This window comes from Podarcis filfolensis (assembly GCF_964270895.1).
Source record: "Podarcis filfolensis genome assembly, chromosome: 2".
In the NCBI taxonomy this organism is placed as follows: domain Eukaryota; kingdom Metazoa; phylum Chordata; class Lepidosauria; order Squamata; family Lacertidae; genus Podarcis; species Podarcis filfolensis.
This window is the reverse complement of record NC_139605.1, coordinates 81,157,200-81,174,923: the sequence shown is the minus strand read 5'-3', so window position 1 is coordinate 81,174,923 and position 17,724 is coordinate 81,157,200. Positions and strand designations below refer to the sequence as shown.

General features: G+C 44.3%; 2 protein-coding genes and 1 long non-coding RNA gene across 7 annotated transcripts in view; 2 read left to right on the top strand and 1 right to left on the bottom strand.

Moving 5' to 3' along the window:
- Positions 1–3,219: 3,219 nt before the first annotated feature.
- LOC310754521 lies at positions 3,220–3,792 on the bottom strand. The gene is made up of 2 exons (XR_014543854.1): positions 3,690–3,792; positions 3,220–3,546 (listed from the first exon to the last, which is right to left on the bottom strand). It is a non-coding gene; the product is annotated as an uncharacterized lncRNA (long non-coding RNA).
- Positions 3,793–4,054: 262 nt separating this feature from the next.
- Positions 4,055–9,366, top strand: LOC310754502 (volume-regulated anion channel subunit LRRC8D-like). 3 transcript variants are annotated; one of them, XM_083596490.1, is made up of 3 exons: positions 4,192–4,208; positions 4,640–4,816; positions 7,537–9,366. In XM_083596490.1, exon 3 carries the CDS (start codon positions 7,539–7,541, stop codon positions 8,700–8,702), a length of 1,164 nt encoding a protein of 387 aa, XP_083452616.1. In that variant the 5' UTR covers positions 4,192–4,208; positions 4,640–4,816; positions 7,537–7,538; the 3' UTR covers positions 8,703–9,366. The 3 variants fall into 3 exon arrangements, with proteins under 3 accessions (XP_083452618.1, XP_083452617.1, XP_083452616.1); XM_083596492.1 differs by lacking the exons at positions 4,192–4,208; positions 4,640–4,816 and adding an exon at positions 4,055–4,116 and having other exon boundaries at positions 7,666–9,366; XM_083596491.1 differs by having other exon boundaries at positions 4,131–4,816; positions 7,666–9,366.
- A 2,995-nt stretch (positions 9,367–12,361) lies between these two features.
- MAP2K7 (mitogen-activated protein kinase kinase 7) overlaps positions 12,362–17,724 on the top strand; it is a 34,686-nt gene continuing 29,323 nt past the window's right edge. The window contains exon 1 of one of the 3 annotated variants that reach the window (XM_083595586.1): positions 12,362–12,605. In XM_083595586.1, the coding sequence (XP_083451712.1) occupies positions 12,379–12,605 (227 nt within the window). In that variant the 5' untranslated portion in view covers positions 12,362–12,378. The remainder of the gene's footprint in view (positions 12,606–17,724) is intronic. The other 2 variants (XM_083595588.1, XM_083595587.1) reach the window with 2 other exon arrangements.

Genomic DNA, 17,724 nt, shown 5'->3' with positions numbered 1-17,724 from the left:
TCTTCAGAAATCACTTCCTCTCTCATTACCTTCTCACGTAATTTCAGTGAGCACCACACATGGAAGAGAGGAGGAATCCTGCACTGTGAAAACCCATCCTCACTACCACTCATGAAAAGCCACCTCATTTCCCCCTGGAGCCTTTATAATCAGTTCTCCACATATTCCAATCCCAGCATAGGTTGAATTAGGAAAGTCGCTTTCTCACTCCTCCTATAAGCACAGACATTCTTTCTACCCATTTTCTGTAATCAAAGCAGGTAAGTGCCTTTTGCTTAGCACATGAAGGAGATGTGGGACACCCCCCCCCCCCGCCTTTGGTTCACGTTGGCTGAGCTGATTTCCCAGGTGGCTTGGGCTTGCTTCTGTTTCATCCCTTTGGGTCTCAGCTCTCTTATGGCCTCTTGAGACACAAGCAGACTCTTCTGGGCCTGCTATAGCCTGGCCTTCTCTTCCTGCTTTACCTGATTGCAGAGCACTTTGGGGCATGTAAAAGCCATTGGAAAAGGGACCTTGCTTCCTCAATGGCAAAGCAACCCAAAGCTGGTCTCAGAATCCTACCGGTTGGCAGCAGACTGCTTCATATCCAGTTAAAGTATGTTTAGAAAAAGTTTATTAAAGATAAGAGAGGGCTGAAATGCATGGCAATAAGAAACAACAGTGCACACTTTTAGCAGATGCCGTGCTAGCTCTCTCTCTCTCTCTCTCTCTCTCTCTCTCTCTCTCTCTCTCTGTGTGTGTGTGTGTGTGTAATGTTCCTAACCCCCCACTTGTCTTTGCTCATAGAGTTGCTTTGTCCTTAGAAACCTCACAATCTGGTCCGAAATAGTTTAGTTCATATGTCTTCTGCCAGATTCAATACATAGAGGTGGTTGGATAATGATTTCACCTTCCATTTGTTGAGAACTAGTTGCTTGAGGGAACTTACACAATAAGGGAGAGGTTGCAGTAGTCCCTCGTAATTATTGTTTTGGTTAATGAAGTCCTAAATTCAGAGCCTGCTGAACAACGAAGGCTGAAGTCCTGTGCACACATAACGGGAATAAATCCCACGAAGCTCAGCTGGACTGGCACTTGAGTCAACATTCATAAGACCAAATAGAAAAGTGGCAAGGAGACAGCCATATCTATTTGCACTCTTACCAGCAGTTCTTGGGACTCAGCTGCTGAGCCTTGGTTTTGACAGGAGCAAGCTGTGCCCTACACTGGGGCAACCAGTCAGCCAGCCGGCCAATGCTTCATACCTGGGAATGGCACAATAGGCCTCATTCCTCATGCCATGGTGGTTGGAGGAGGAGGAGATGGGTGGGAATGTGAAGCAATGGGTGGGAAGGAGAACCTGCTATGTGACTCACTGGGAGAAACCAACCAACATAGCTGCATTTTGGGAGTGCTTCTGAGGCCATAAAATTGGAAGAGGCTGTTCTGCAGCAAGGTTGTAAAACAGGCCTATTGTGCAGAAACATGCTTTAGTAGCATGAATAACACTGCTGTGGTGGGAGGCCTGGTGTTTACATGAGCATGCACCAAAGTAATTATTTGGCAGTTCACATTTTTGTTTTCCTGGCAAAATGCATTTACAGTGGTACCTCGGGTTAAGAACTTAATTCATTTCAGAGGTCTGTTCTTAACCTGAAACACCACTTTAGCTATTGGGCCTGCCGCCGTGCCGCCGTTGTGCAATTTCTGTTCTGAACCTGAAGCAAAGGTCTTAACCCGAGGTACTATTTCTGGCTTAGCGGAGTCTGTAACCTGAAGCATCTTTAACCTTAGGTACCACTGTACTTAAAAGACTTAAATAACATGGGGGGGGGTAGAAGAAACGTCAGCAGAATTAAAACAGACGTAAAACATTGTAAAAGGCCAGAGTCAATGTAAGACACTGTTCAGTTAATTGGGTAGGAGGCATAACTTAGTGGTAAAGCACATGCAAAAGGCCACCTTAGTCTCCAGGTGAAGGATAACAGGTGATAGGAAAGATTCACCTACTTGAGCCGCTGCTCAGAGTAAACATTACTGGGCTAGATGGACAAAGAGCCCTACTTGGTATAAGGTAGAATCCTATGTTCCCATGTACTTGGTACTAACAGGATATAAAGTGCCAGCTGGACTTCCTGGAGAGGACATTCCATAAATGCGGTGCCACCACTGAAAAGTCCCTTTCTCTGATCGCCACCAGTCTAACCTAAATAGGTTGAAACACTTAGAGATGGGCCTCGGAAGATGACCTATGCATTTGAGCAGAGACCATGAGGCTGCAATCCAACCCCAGCAGCTGCGAGTAAGCCAGGCAAGCGAGAAGCACAGTTCAAGGCCACATTCCAACCAGACACCTGAGGGCCAATGAAGGGTGTAGCCTCAGGAGGAGGCATGGCCTGGGGAGAGGCGTGAAGGGCCTGCATCTCTCCCTCCCTGCCCAGGTCTGAAGTTCCCCTGGGAGGGTCAACTGGTGCCTTTATTATACACCTTTAGATGCCAAGCAAAAATGTTCCTCTTCAACCAGACCTTGGGCTGATTGACATCTTGTACCCCTTTAAAAATTGTGTGTGGGAGGGGGTGAGCGGGGTTATTGGTTTATTTGTTCTTGTTTTTATCATGTATTTTGTGCTTTTATATTGTATTTTTAGGTTGTGAACTGCCCTGAGATATGTGGGCAAAGGACAGTATACAAATGTAATAAATTATCCTCTAAGCAGTACACCACCTTAGGTTTCAGGCAAGGAGTTTGGGAAAACACTGCACTGCACCACAGAGGAGTCTGTCAGAAATAGTTGGGATTGTCACTGTGTACATCCACTGCCTTTGATATGGGCAATGACTGAAAGGGTCCAGACATGATGGATTAGATGTCGGTCTGGATCATTTGCTCCAGTAGCTACTTATGCCAGTATTGGATACCTGACAGATTTATATTCTCTCTTCGATCAGAGGCCTTCAACTGGTGGATTGGGGACTCACTACCAGGTTGCCTGATCTAAGGTGGGTCACAACAGCAGCACTACCACCATACAAATGTATGGAATGAATAGGTCCCCAAATACTTGTTTGGATTACATAGGGGTCCTGTGTATGAAACCACAGAAGATTGTTGCAGCTTAAACATTTATGTGCTATGTCACTAGGTTCATTGGCTGTGTGTTGGAGCCTAATGCCACCTAGTGGTTAAACTTATTCAAGCACCTCAAAGAGCAATCATAAAATGCACTTTTATTTGTGAAAGTTGTGGGTGTTCAAACTCTACTAGACAAGGCTTTTCAGGTATAAGTCAAATAGCTGATTCTTCAAACCCCACTGAAGACTCAGCCTATGCCCAACTGTGATTTGCTCTCCTGTGCGATCAATTAGCTGCAGACTTCCTTTTGGAAGGGAAGGTTATACATTTTTAAAGGGAATAAATAAATAGGTGGCCACTTTCTATTCCTAATTTGGAATTAAGCCTCTTTACCAATCTTCACAGCATACAGATTTCTGGGATCACAACCAACCACATTGTTCGACTGTCAGGTCTTGCAAAGCTGTATGTGGGTAGAGTGGGTGATTATGTTTCTGTATTGCACAAGTGAAAAATAATGCAACTTTAAGGAGAGATTTTGCAAAACTGAATCAAGGAATACAGTACATGAAACCTTGACCAAAAAATATGGCATCTGTGCCAACTCTGACCACACATCAGAAAGGGCGGGACCCACCAGCTGATACATGCAAAAGACATGAGTCAGTCAGGTTTCAGGTCTTGTTATGGGGCCTAGAGAAGCTGAGGGAGCTGAGCAAGAACAAGTGGGTGGTCCAAAACAGGGACAGTAGCTTAGGGTGCAGGCATCACAACAGAGAAGAGTCCCTCAGACTGGGGCTAAGGCCTTATTGGGTCTAGTTGGCAGGGATTGGCCTTTGAGGGTCACCTGACTGAATGCTCAGGTAGACCAGTATTACATATCGTTGAAGCAGAGTTCAGCCTGCCAAACATGCAGTTAAAGCAGAGTCCTAGTGCTGCAGAGATTAAGACACCAGTCTGCTGGGAGTCCTGATTAGTGAACACACAGTGGGTGCCATGTAACAGGCCTCTGCCTCCAGGGAGCTTGCAGTCTACAAGAGCCAGTATGCTGTGATGGCTATCATGTTGGTATTACACCAGGGATACCTGGATCTTCAAACTGACCTGTATCAACTTGTGTGCCCTTCCCTTTCTCCTGTGTGGCTAGAGTTTCCATGTGCGTCACATTCTTCAAAGTTTCAATTAGTCCTTGATTCATTCTGAAAACCTTTTAGCCTCGTTATTTCACAGTTGTGTAATGCAGGAACAGATTTCTTGCTCAAGCCACTCCACCCACCCCTGATGACCTTATGGCTGTTATTATCAGCCTTCCCTACCTCACAGGGTTGTTATGAAGAGAAAATGAAGGCAGGGAACTATGTTTTGTGAGTGAGGAGTTCTCTAGTGGTTTAGTGGTCTTAGCTTAGCCCCTTCCTTCCTTCCTTCCTTCCTTCCTTCCTTCCCTCCTCTCTCACATTTTCCCACTGTGAGTTACAGAAGACAGAATAAGAAGTGTGAGTGACGGAGTTTGTCACAACCGGTAGCAATCCCTTTGCAAGCAAATGAATTCCGAGCAACGGAGTTTTGCTTCCCTCCTCCTTCCTCCAGTCCTTTCGTCCTGCCTGGAGCTGCCATGGAAACGGAATAAAGCCTCTTGCACTGAGTACAGTGTGGTGTGCAGGCTTAATGCACAAGCAAAGGAGAGGGTCTGGGAGAGGAAGATCCTTGCAGACGGGAGAGAAAAGAGCAGAGGTTGTGCATGAAGAGTTCTAGAACTGCCTGCAGGTGAGGAATTGATGCCAAATGGGATAAGGAAGTCAGAGAGGGAGAGAAGGTTGGCATGTAACCCACGACCAGTGTTATAACCACAGCCAAAAAAATGCTTGTGTCTATGCATGCTAAAACCACCCTTCTAAATGATATTTAAGGACAGCCTGCTGCAGATCTAGCAACAGTGGAGTGGTTCTGTTTCAAGGCTGAGTGGCTGGGAGTGCATGTGTTTTGTTAGCGGATGTTTTAGGGTGCCCCCAAACTGTTGATATTTTGTGGGAGGAATACAAACACATACTGGAACTTTAGGTTTGCACAGTTAAAGTGGATTGCAACCCTCTGTCATCCTAGTATCACAAATTCACTTTAAATAAACAACATTGGACTTTTCACAGTTTACAAAGTGATGGGGAAACGCATTCAAAGTGTGGGATGAGTGAATTATTATTATTATTATTTATTAAATTTGTATAACGCCCTATACTTGCAGGTCTAAGGGCAGTTCAATGACACGTAAACACCCTGCACGCAAATAAGGGTGAATGTCAGATAAATACTCTTTGTCGTATAACTACCCCATAAACAAATCAGAACAAACGCTCAATGAAGATCAGACATTGTCCAACTATTGTGTAAGCTTTGTGCAAGCATATCAGGATGAATGTTGAATAAACAGGTTCTCTGGAGGAGCCCCGAATATCGTGGACAAACAACAACATTTTCAGCAGCAACAGCCAAAAGGAATTGGAATCTAAAGCAACAGCTTCTTTCAGAGACACCAGGATTAGATCCTCTCACAAACAACTTTTAGCACAAATGTGCAAATCACTTATTGGTATCTCTGCTTTTCAACTTCAAGTAACAGTAATTCTTCCATCTACTCAGAGTAGGATATCATTAAGCCTAGGCCATTTCCCACTTGCCTGATCCACTGTAGGACGTGGAAGACAAAGAAGGGGAAATGGAAAGCTGCCTAAACGCCACAGAGTAAACCACCCTCTGTATGGCCTTAAGGCATTTTTCCATCTTTCCGCTTTCCACAAAGCGAAGTCTGGTTACCGGATCTAAGGAGAAAACTGTGAATAAGGAAGTGTTGTTGTTATTCATGACTTGGAGATAGGTCTTGCTTGGTGAGCATCTCAGCAGATGGCTATATGAATTATATTCTTATAATTTTTTAAAAAAAACATATTGAATATTTTTCAAGCCACTCCATCTCATTGCAATTATTCTTATTATTCAATTAGGTATATATATCCTGCTTTCTGCGCCAAAAGCATAATCAAGACAGCATGCAGGATAAAATAATAACAAAAACAAACTAAAATGCAATGTTAAAAGCAATAACAAGGAAGCCACAATAGCAGTAAAAAAGCAAGGTTATTTTTTAAAAATTAAGAGTCCATAGGTCAGGGGTGGGAAACCTGTGGCTCTCCAGATGTTGTTGCAGACTCCTCAGTGGCAAAGGTTGATAGGAGCTTGAGGACGCAGCTACATTAGTAAGGAAAAAGTGTTTTATATGCGTTATAACACTGTGACACCAGATAGCACTGTGGAATTCCGTCTTTAGCCAACATGCTTTCCCGCTATGTTGTTTTACAACGCGTTTTCCTGAAACACTTTTTTAATGTGTCTAGATCCAGCCTAAGACCAGTGACAACCGGAGGGCAACAAGTCCCTCCCTGCCCTAGATTATTATTTTTTCACATTTGGAATGGCAGTTCCAACTCAGCATCCACAGATGCCCTGCTGCCCACATTGGTGTCCCTGGGCGGGGGAGGACAGATTATGAGCTTTCATCTTTTTCTTTTTTAAAAAAGTAAGGCTTTAGCCTTCCAGGAAAGTTATGAAGCAAAACATACAGGTACCCTTCTAAGTGATTTCTGCAAGATGGGGCCTGCTGCCTGTCAATGCTTTTAACCAACGAATGAAGCTGTGATTGATAAATGTGTTGCTTAGACACCAGGCATTAGGAATCCCTGGGATCCTAAAGAGCTAATGTTTCCCCCTGTCCTTTAGCACACTTTTCCTGTTTCTGTCTGTCTTATTTCTAGTCTTTGGATTCTCTTTAGTTTGCCCTTCTTTTCCCCGTAGCAGCCAGGATGCATCTTCCCTAAGGTCTCTTAGTGTTTACTAGTGTTTACTAGGGCTACCACCCAGGTAAGTGGGTGCAGGATGGCAGCCTAGACTTTGGTTTATGGTTGACACTCAGGAAACAGGAGGTTCTTGTGTCTTTGGCAGCTGTATGGCAGGCAGAAACTCAACAGGTTAAGGCAAGCCATTCCTAGTATGGAAAGCCTTGCCATAACTGTAGTGTCTCTAAGTTTGGGTTATGCCTGACCACTTTGTTCATCAATGACAGTGCTATCAATAGTGCCACACAATGCCTGCTGTACAACTACCAGGAGAGGAGCATTCAGTGTGGCAGCATCAAAATGATGGAACTCCCTCCCAATGTGCATTATGCAAGTGCCTTCTGTTTTATAATTTCAAACACATTTCTGTTTAACTAAGCCTTCCTTGAAGTGTGACCAGTTCTGTATTTTAGTCATTTATCGCTGAACAGTTTTAATGTTTAACTTTTTATATTGTTCCGTGTAACTTTGTATTGCTCACAGTTTAGGTATATATATATATAGAGAGAGAGCACTAGCTAAATGTGCTAAACAAGCAAACTTTGTTTCAGTGCAATAGCCAAGGATGTTACTCAATTCCCACTTACCATTTGCTTCTAGTGATGTTTAACCTGACAGAAGTGACCTTCCTCGGTGATGCCCACACTCGGTTCCAGACTCTAAAGCCTTGGTGGGATGTCCTGATGGACTACTTGGTAGTAGCGATGCTGATGGTCTCTCTCCTCTCAGGTACTCTGCTGATTTCTGTTGACCATATGACCTGCTTGCCTCTGAATTACAAGCTAAATGAGACCACAGCAGCTATGCTCAAGCCTGGAGCTATGGACAGTGCCACCAGTGAAGAGTTTTCTACTGAGAACAGTGGACGCCCAATCAACCTTGACTACCAGCAGTACCTGTACATAAACCATGTCTGCTATCAGAATGCTTTGCCTTGGTTCTCCAAGTATTTTCCTTACCTAGCACTTGTCAACTCACTGATTTTAATGGCAAGCAGCAACTTCTGGTTCAGGTACCCTAAGACGTCCTCAAAGATCGAACACTTCTTATCCATCCTCATGAAATGCTTCGAGTCACCTTGGACCATCAAGGCCGTCTCTGAAATGGTCTGCCAGAATTCCCTACACCTACCCAAAACCACGGATACTAGAGGGTGTCAAGAACAATTTATTTCCCCTTCATCCTCTCCTATCCTTGACTGGAAGGAGAGGGAGCAGGGCCGGGCACTCTTTGAGAAGATCTGCAGATTCAGGGCACATGCTGAAGGTGCCAGCTTGATTTATATGGTCTACATGGGACAAACAATCTTCAAAGTTGCCAAGATCCTAACTGTGCTGGGCTACACCTCCAACTGCATAGGAGCCATCTCCTTTGAACATGTTTGCTGGCTGGAAACAGAGAACCTCACCGGCTACTCTGTTTTCCTCTGTAACCACAGCTTGGCTTTCATTCTGCAGAAGTTGATGGTGACCTACCTGTTCTTGGTATTCCTCTATGGGGTGGTGGGGGCTTACCCATTGGTGTGGCTGCTGCGGCAGCCGCTGCAGAAGTATTCCTTTAAGCAAATGCGAGAAGACAGTCACTTTCTTGGCATCCCAGATGTCTACAACGACTTTGCTTTCCTCCTGCACATGGCTGATCAGTGCGACCAACTATACTCCTGGCGGTTTGCCATCTTCCTCTCAGCCATGAGCAAGAGCTCTTTGCTGGATGTGGGCCTTGAACACAAGGCAAGTATTAAAGGGCTGCAGCTGCATGTGCATTGATACTCAAGGGCATCAGAGAACTAAGGCTTCACAAGCTGCCAGGCTACCTAGGGCCCTCTTCTGTGAAATGGAAGTCCTGAAGCTTGCAAACAGTCCCAGACTAAAGCAGCCAGAAAAATAGGTATACTAACCTTTCTCAATCCTCATTGGTCAAGATGGGCCCCACTGACCTAGGAAGGCCCACAGTATTCCACATCACATTTCCTGACATTACAACCTGGGGTTGTCTCTCTCAGGGGTCTCCACCAGTATCTCTGTAGCAACTTTGGCAAGATGAAAGGTTCAGACCTGTCCTTGTTGGGCTGGGATTATGAATATGGATTTCATATGGATATGAATATGGAAGAATGGGTACAGCTCAATAGTTAAGCATGGGGTTTGTATGCAAAAGATCCTGGGTTCAATCGTTGGCATCTCCAGTTAGGGCTAGGAAAGGCTCCTGTCTGAAACCATGGAGAACTGCAGCCGGTCAGTAATACTGACCTAGACAGATCAAGAGTCTGATCCAGTTTCAGGAGCCTCTGATATTCTGATTAACTGAGGGCTGAAGATAAGGCAAATTCACAACTGGATCCTTTAACTTTCGTTTCTATTTTAATGCAGTACTTTTTATTAGCTGCTCTGCAATAAAAACAACAGGTACCTGCATTGCCTGTGAACTTTCCTCCCTGGGGTTAATAACAGTGCTCTCTCTCTCTCTCTCTCTCTCTCTCTGTGTGTGTGTGTGTGTGTGTGTGTGTGTGTTGGGGGGGGGGAGGGATCAAGGAATTGGCACCAATAATTGGAAAACTTCAATAGAAACCAAAGCCTCTTCTGTATTTCTGCTTAAAACAACAACAACAACAAATAATACACTGACCTGGGAATAAGTCCAATAGGGACATACTTTTGAGTAAATATGCATAGGATTGCTGTAGCATTTATTACATCTGTTCTAGCCCTGGGATATTAACAGAGAAGCAGATTTGAGCTGGCATGATTTCCCTGAGCTATGCTGAAAGTAAACACACGAGCACATACAAATTAATGTATAAAACTGTAACATTTTCTCCAAATGATCTTTTCAATGCTTGTTTGTTTGTAAAAAAAGAATTGCAGGACTCTACAGTTTCAGTTTAAGAGTGTAAGGAGTTGTAGGTAGTGAAGTGATCCACTTTCTGAAACCAAAGGAGAATATTAGTCATATGATGGCACAACGGGCCATCAGTGTGCCTGGCTGTAACCAGAAGGTTGGGACGGCTGTGGGCAGGATTCCTGCATTGCGGGAGGTTGGACTAGATGACCCTTGGCGTCCCTTCCAACCGTATAATTCTATGATTCTGTTTCCAAGCCGCTCATATGTTAATGAAACAAGTGTGGGTTCAACAAGCCCTTCTGCCAAAACAAAGAAGATATGTCCTCCTGCACCTCCCTTTCCTGCCTGTCTTACAGGAACGACACTTTAAGGATATATGAAAAATGTGTCAATGAGGCACTGACACAAGAAAAGAGGTGTTTCTTACAGCAAGAATGAAAAATCACCATAACCTATATAAAAAAGGAGAGGCCTGGTAGCCCTGCAGTCAGAAACAATGATTTACAGTACAATCCTATACATGCCTTTCCAGAAGTTCTATTGTGGTTAATGGGGCTTCCTAAAGTAAGTGGATATGGGATTGCAGTCTTCTTAACTGGTAAGCAGATTGACAAAGGGCTAGTCCACACTTTCACTTATGTCATGCATAGAAAGCATGGGTCCAAGCAGTTTCCTGCAGATTTCTGCATGACCCACACTTTCAAGGCATGGGTCCAAGCAGTTTCCCCCTTGCCCCGCTCCTTTCCTATTGAAAATCTGCTCTTTAGCAGCAGGATGAGAGGAAGTGTGGATAAGCTGGGAGAGCGAGCTCACAAAGTAACCTTAGTAGTCTCTAGTTAAATGAGACAGCTCTGTGGTGTCCCCAGTTCCAAAAACAATTCAGGACAATGTCCCTTATTTTAAACACAAACAAAGAAGAATGCCAAAAACAGAAAAGAGCAACATAGTGGAACTCAGAAGACAAAAAGTACTGTACTCCCATAGAAATGAAATGGCCTGTTATGGTTTGCATTTTGCTGGAAGAAATCTATATTATCAGAATGTTCTGGCTGAAGGCAAAACATCCTTAACTATAGCTAAAGTCACACAGGTGATGTTATCTGAATTAGAGGTGACAGACCATGGCAGGAAAGTCAAAGGAAAACCAGTACGTAAAACTAATTAACGCATCTTGCCCCCCCACCCGCCAGCATTGCATCTTCCACAGAAAAATTCTAAGAGTCTGTAAGGATTCGACATTTCCTTCTGATACAATCTGTATATGTATTTTTATGTAGGTAAGAATCAAGTAGGTAAGGTGTGGGGAACCCATGGTCCTTCTCCACACATTTCTAGACTACATATCCTATCATCCTTGATCCTTAGTAATGTCAGCTGATGGTGATGGGAGTTGGAATCCATCATCTGGAGGGTCCGAGGTTCCCCACCCCTGAAGCAGAAGGCATATATTTAAAATTAAAGATGTGTTTGTCTTAGGATGGAGGCGTGTGTGCATGTATATACATGCAGTTTTCTTCTTAAACCCTAACTTGATAGATGGTGATGGAGAATGTAATAAAGGCTTGCTTTGCTCTGTACTTTGGCAGCTGCTATCTCATAACATGCTTTCCCATGTACTTCTTCATGCAGTGCATAGTTAACAGGAGGCAGTGATGGACAAAATGTTGGACAGCTTTTGAAGAGGATTAGACAGATTCATGGAGGATGCTGTCAGTGGCTACTAAGCCCAGCTCTTTCGACTCCCAGACCTGTACTCTGTTACACTGGATGTCCCAGCAAACATTCTATCATGGGTACTCCACAATACCAAGAAATAGACAACCTTATAAAAAACCTAGCAAACTGTGATTCCCAGCGACCTTTCATGAGGTTGTAGCTGGTTCCATTGATTCGCTATCTGCGCTTCCTCGTTTCCTATTTGATTCAACAGGTCGGACCTAGCAGAAGCCAGTGCCACAACTCCCACTAGTGCAATGCCCTGCAGTGCAAGGCATCTTGCTCCGGAGTGTGGGGAGAACCCCCAGAACAGTGCAGGCGGGGGTTGGGGAGAGAGACGAGAGAAAAGGCGGCATATAAATGCAACAAGTACACAAATTATAAAGAAGCACAAAGGAAACCCAAGCGCAGGCAGGAAAAAATGCTCTTCCGTATTTGGAGCAGTTCAGCTCCGGCTGGTCTTCAAGTGTGAGAGGTACGTGCCACAGAATCACAGAACTGTAGAGTTGGATCCAGAGGGTCATCTACTCCAACCCCTGCAGTAATATTTTGCTCCCCGCGGAACTTGCACCCAGGACCCTGAGATTAAGAGCCTCAGGTTCTATTGACTGAGCAACCGGGCAGCATCTTCTAACACCCCTCCGACCCGTCATGACTCCCAGACATGCTCTCTAGTCTCCATCAAAGCTGAGTGGAGATGCACGAATACTGGCTAGGGGAGCGTCCGAAATATCATTGACGGCGCGGCGGTGCCGATACTGAGCTCGGGCAGCGCTTCGGTGCCCTCGCGCATGCGCGAGCGAGGAAAAGCCGCGAGGCAAAACAAGCACAGCGGGCAAAAGTGGAGCCGTGCCTTTGCGGTGGGCGGAGGAGGAGGATGATAATATGGTGGCCTGGTTGGTCCTTTCGGCGCGTGCGCACTGCGGTGTTTGTGTATTCTGGCTGCGCGGTGGCGGCAGCGTCGGCGGCTCCGGGGGAGGGGGGGAAGATGGCGGCGTCCTCGCTGGAGCAGAAACTGTCCCGCTTGGAGGCCAAGCTGAAGCAGGAGAACAGGGAGGCCCGGAGGCGCATCGACCTCAACCTGGACATCAGTCCGGCCCGGACTCGGCCTAGTAAGGGAGGCTTTGAGGGGGGAAACGGGGGCGGCGGCGGCGGCGGCAGGGGAGGCTCCGCGGAAGGGCCCCCCCTGCTTGGGCGACTGACACGGGCCCGCCTGGGCAGGAGCCCCGGGGCCGCAGGGATGCGGGCGGGGATGGGAAGAGCCGAGCTGCCCCGGAGAGGAGCCGGTAGGGAAAGGTCGTCCCGGAGAAGCGAAGGGGTCGGGAAACCCGGGGCGGGGGAACAAGGGGGCTCTTGTTTACCACGGAGCCTGGGGGAGGCGGAGGCCCAAGGCCAGGGCACACCGGGGCAGGGAGAAAGAAGACCGAGGGGAAAGGTAAAGAATCCAGTGGGGAAGGGACTTGGAGGAAGGCGTGGGCGTGGGGGGCGGGGAAGAGTTCGAGAAGGAAGAAACATGTAGGGAACAGAGTTGGGACCTGGGACCTAGTGCCCGGGCTATGATCTGCGTGTGGGTTTTTATAGGAGGACTCGGGGTGGAAGGAGAAGAAATGAGTGTAGCAGTAGGGGGCACTGACAGGAGGTCATTGGGGACCTTAGGTTAATCGATCTTCCTGGGGGTGGGAAACCACCTGTGTGTCGAGCTTATGATGTGATGGCGTTGGTGTACCGTGGTTCTTTGAGATTTTCTTTAAAATGAGGACAGTACTTAGAGCTCAGAGTTGCTTTAGTAGGGCCAAGAGGAGTTCCCATGTACTGTATTCTGATTAGAAAAATCGATATACAAGGAGTTATGCTGTAACTGTTATACTGGAGGAAGTAAAAGTGGATTTAGGATCCCCCAATTGCCATCTTATAACTATGTTTTTAAAGTTAGGGAAGTCTAAGCAACTGCTCACACCCTGCAGTGGAGAGGGAGGAGGGGTGGGTTAGGAATACCATGAAATAGCGATATGCTGTGCTCAGAAATGTCCCCAAGTGTATGCATCTCTAGATCAGGTTCCTGTCATTTGCTGGACTAGTATCTTTTTGTAAACAAAGAAGTTTACAAGTGCTCTTTATTTAAGTTCTAACTTAAATACAGGAAAGTTCCATATTGTGTATATAGCAGTGCTTCCAAAACTCATATGGTTTCCCCACCCCATCTTGGATTAAAATTGAATGCATCTTTCACCCTATACTCAGATGTGTGTCAGAGATCCTCCTTGTGTCATAGTTTAGTTAATAGTGCATCTTGGTTTACTGTCTCTTTCTGTTTAGTTATCTTCGTTGGTGTTTCTAGGAATACCAAGCACTTGCCAATTGTACAATGGACTATGGCAAGGACTTACCTGTAGCCTCCATATGCTGAGGGATATAGACAGGTGTAGGCATCCAATATGGTGACTTAATTCTTTCAAGACACACTTCAGCCTCTCTCATGACACATTAGATGCTCCAGCATGCAGTCTGGGGATCACTGATGGCAAGATGTGAATATATTCACTTGAGAAGAGAGCTGAGGAAGGAACTTACTTATTTGGCATATTTATAGGCCTCCCTTTAATAAAGTTGTCAGGGTTGTTCACAGCCAGAAAAGCTCAGTCAGTAGAGTATGGGTCAAAACCTACAAACTTGAGCTACTGGTTTTGAACAGACTAAAATTTTCATGATCAACCAACAGCCCAAGTTTTTATGCTTACTATACCTGTTTGACCCATATTTTGAGATACAGAGCTGAAATTTAACATGGAGTTAATAATTTTTTGTACCACTGAAGGATTTCCCCCTGTAATTGTATTGTATTGCTACTAGTTTACTTGGCACACAGGACAAAATAGTAGAAAGTGTGTTGATAACATGTATAAGTTTGTCATAAGCAACATAGAATGTATATTACAATGATAGTGACATTGAAAAGATTTAGAATATTTTTAAGTCTGATTTCTAATCGTTTGGCAGTAGATTATTCTAGCTGTATAGTCTGTCTCTGTGAATAAGGCACTTACCTGTGTGGCCAAGGTGAAATTGCCAAGGCGAGAGTGAAATGAACAAAATATCTAAATCATAACTATTTTCTGACAAGCCAATGGCTTACTATGTTGATCAGAGTACCTCTGATAGTCATTCTATGGTTGGAGCAAATCTCCAATTATAACAACTGAGACTTAAGCATGCACAGCTCAAAGTTTTGGTGCAGACACAGGGCTCCTACCTGTGCAGGTGGGTAGACTCTACCCCATTCAGTATAGTGCCTGGGATGTCTCTGTCCCTACATTTGCCTCTACTGCATGCATTTGCCTGCTGCTGGAGCAGAATCCAGAAGTAGCTATGTCACTGAGAAAGGGAGAAGATTTCCCTTTAAAGTCAGTTAGAGGAGGAAAAATGTGAAGCTCATCTGTTCCTCACTGCTTTTAAAGTTGAATTACCTCTGGAGCATGGGAGCTATTTCAACACTGTCTGGACCTGCAGTGCTGTGATAATGTGCACAAACAAACATCATGTGAGTGGATGCTTATTTATTGATTTTGATGGTTTATGTCCCACCTTTCAATCAAACAATTTTCAAGGCAACTTACAAGCGGGAGGTAACAATACAACCCCCCACCCCCACCCCCAATTCACACATACAATCTAGCAGCTGCTGGATGGGACCAGAGCTTGCTTTTCATCAGCTCTCTAGTCTCAGGGCAACTGGCAATTGAAGTTGAGTGTTCTTTCTAGAAGCAAGGGGGAGGGAGGAAGCAAATTCCGGCAGCTGCTCATTCTCTGGCTGATGAATGGGGCCAGACTGGTCTCCCTTTTGCCTTACTTCCTGTGAGGCAGGGGGTGCAGGTTCCCAGTGGCCCTGCTGTCCTGGCCAGAGACAGAATGGGATTCTCTTCTGTTTTCTGGTCCTTGTATTACATGATCTCTGCTGAGATTGAAATTGGAATGTGGTTGTTTCTTATCCTGGTGGTGTGGGAAGTAATTATATTATCCTATGCACCCACGTGGTTCTTGTATCTACATAGTACTGGGGTTTTCTGAATCCAGGATATAGACGAGCAGTTCCAATAGTGTAATGCTAATATTTGAATTGTTCTTTAATATCCAATAAAGAACAAAGAGCAGATTCAGTTTTGAGCCACTTTTCAAATCAGCTCACCTGGTGTAAGATGTCGGGGGCGGGGGATGGGAAGGGATGCTTTAGCTCCTACAACTAGTTGTGGGTTTAATGTGAGTGTAATGCTTTCTGGTTCCACTTTCCATTGTGGTTTTGTGGCTTGGATGTAGCTTCTTTCAATCCTGAGTCTAGAAGCTGGAAGTGGAGATTACACTGTGTATGTTACCATAGGTTAGTAGGTTATGTGTGTGTAATTAGTTAGGGGAGGTTTCTGATAACCCTTCCATGTATTCAGAGACTATGTGAGGAGGATTGTGGGGCTGCATGAGCTAATCCTGGCTCTATTGCAGCATCTAGCAGCCCTGTACCCCACACTTTATTATGTGAAAAGAGGCTTGCTATGCATATAATAATAATAATAATAATAATAATAATAATAATAATAATAATTTGCTACGCATCTGACTGGGTTACCCAACACTGTGGGAGGCTTCCAACAAAATAGGGAACCACGGTAAAACATCAGTCGTGTGCATCAAGGTTCTCCACATAAGTTGGGATCTTGATGCACAGATGTTGGTATATTTGTAGAGCCCCTTCTCCTGTGTGCTAATTGCAGGTGAGTGGGCCTTCCTGCTGTGTAATTGGCAAGAGCCAATTCCTGCTCATGTGGTTCTGCAAACCCCTCAACTTTGAACACATGGGGAGAGTCATTGAACTAACCCCCCATCCAATTGAATAGCCATTTCTGATCTAGGCTTTCTAAATATTTATTCAGTGTACTTCTGTTTAGGTCACATTCTGTCTTTCTGAAATCTTGTATGCTTACTTTTCACACATTTGTGTGAGGGAGATAGTGTTCATGAATGCTTAATAATGTACCCCATTAACCTTAAGAATGTTTACAAAATATTTCACAAGAGTGACAGAGTCATGGTCCTTCCCTAATTAAGAAGTATTTCTTCAGTAAGAATAGATGCTACCTTCTTATATGGTATAGTGGAACTAGAACCAAGGTCTGTATCCTTCCTACTTTGTCGGATGATCCACAGCTATCTAACAGAGAAAGTCTAATTTACCAGATCGTAGAGGTAGAGGAGGTTTTGTATTCATTTAAAAAGGCCAAGACAAACACTTGGTTTCTCTAGTGGAATGAGACAAGGGTAGCGTAGGTGAGAGATTAAAAGGAGAAACAAAAGTTCAAATATGCTTTATGGAGAATCCAGATGCACCTCCAGGATTTTTGTTTTACACACTAGCTTCAAACTTAAGTGCAATGTGAGTCTTTCAGTATGCTTTATGCAGAATAAAAAGTTTTTATTGAAGGTGTCTTTTATGAATTTCAACTCTTTCTATTTTGTTCTGGGTAGTCCACAAAGGCAACAAAAAGCTATTATGTACTTGATGTTTTTTGCCGTACTCTCAAGCTTCTGATATAAAACTCCTGACTTCTACACTGCACTTTGATTCACATTTCAGGCTATCACATCTCATTTTGCATGTGGGTATCCTTTTAGAGAATGAAATTTGAGAACGACTTATGTGGCCATGTCTTCATAATTGCAGGCTTTTTGTAAGAAGATGTTAATAGTAGTTTCTTGTAGAATATGTGTGACTTCTGGTTTGTGCTGTTGGGTGCTTATATGCCAGATGTAAATGAACATGATGAAAATTGAGTGTTCGAAAGTTGCCTTGTTAAAATTAACTCTTTTAAAACAGATCATGTTAATCCATTTTAACTTAATAATGACAATTTGAGACACCTTTTAAAATTATTAGCATGAGGCAAGTAGAATTTTGACAAGTTGCTACATTGGTGTAGAATTCTCATGCTAATAATTCTTGTAACAATGCTCTTGTGTAAAAACACATTTCAGTGATAATGTGATCATAGCAACTCTATAAAGTTGTATGTACCACTTTTAAGAAAGGGGCTGTAGTTTAGAGAGATTTGCTTCCCAGTGTCTCTTAGTGAACCCATGACTAAAATGAGGGGGAAAGTAAAATGACTAAGACATGGCTTCTTGATTTATTTTATTAAGATGGTGAGGATCAGTTCTTGTTTATTCAGGCTCTTACTTGCAAAAATG

Bases quoted from the DNA above. Each gene is read 5' to 3' on its own strand.
- LOC310754502 (XM_083596490.1), top strand. From the start codon at position 7,539: ATGTTTAACCTGACAGAAGTGACCTTCCTCGGTGATGCCCACACTCGG.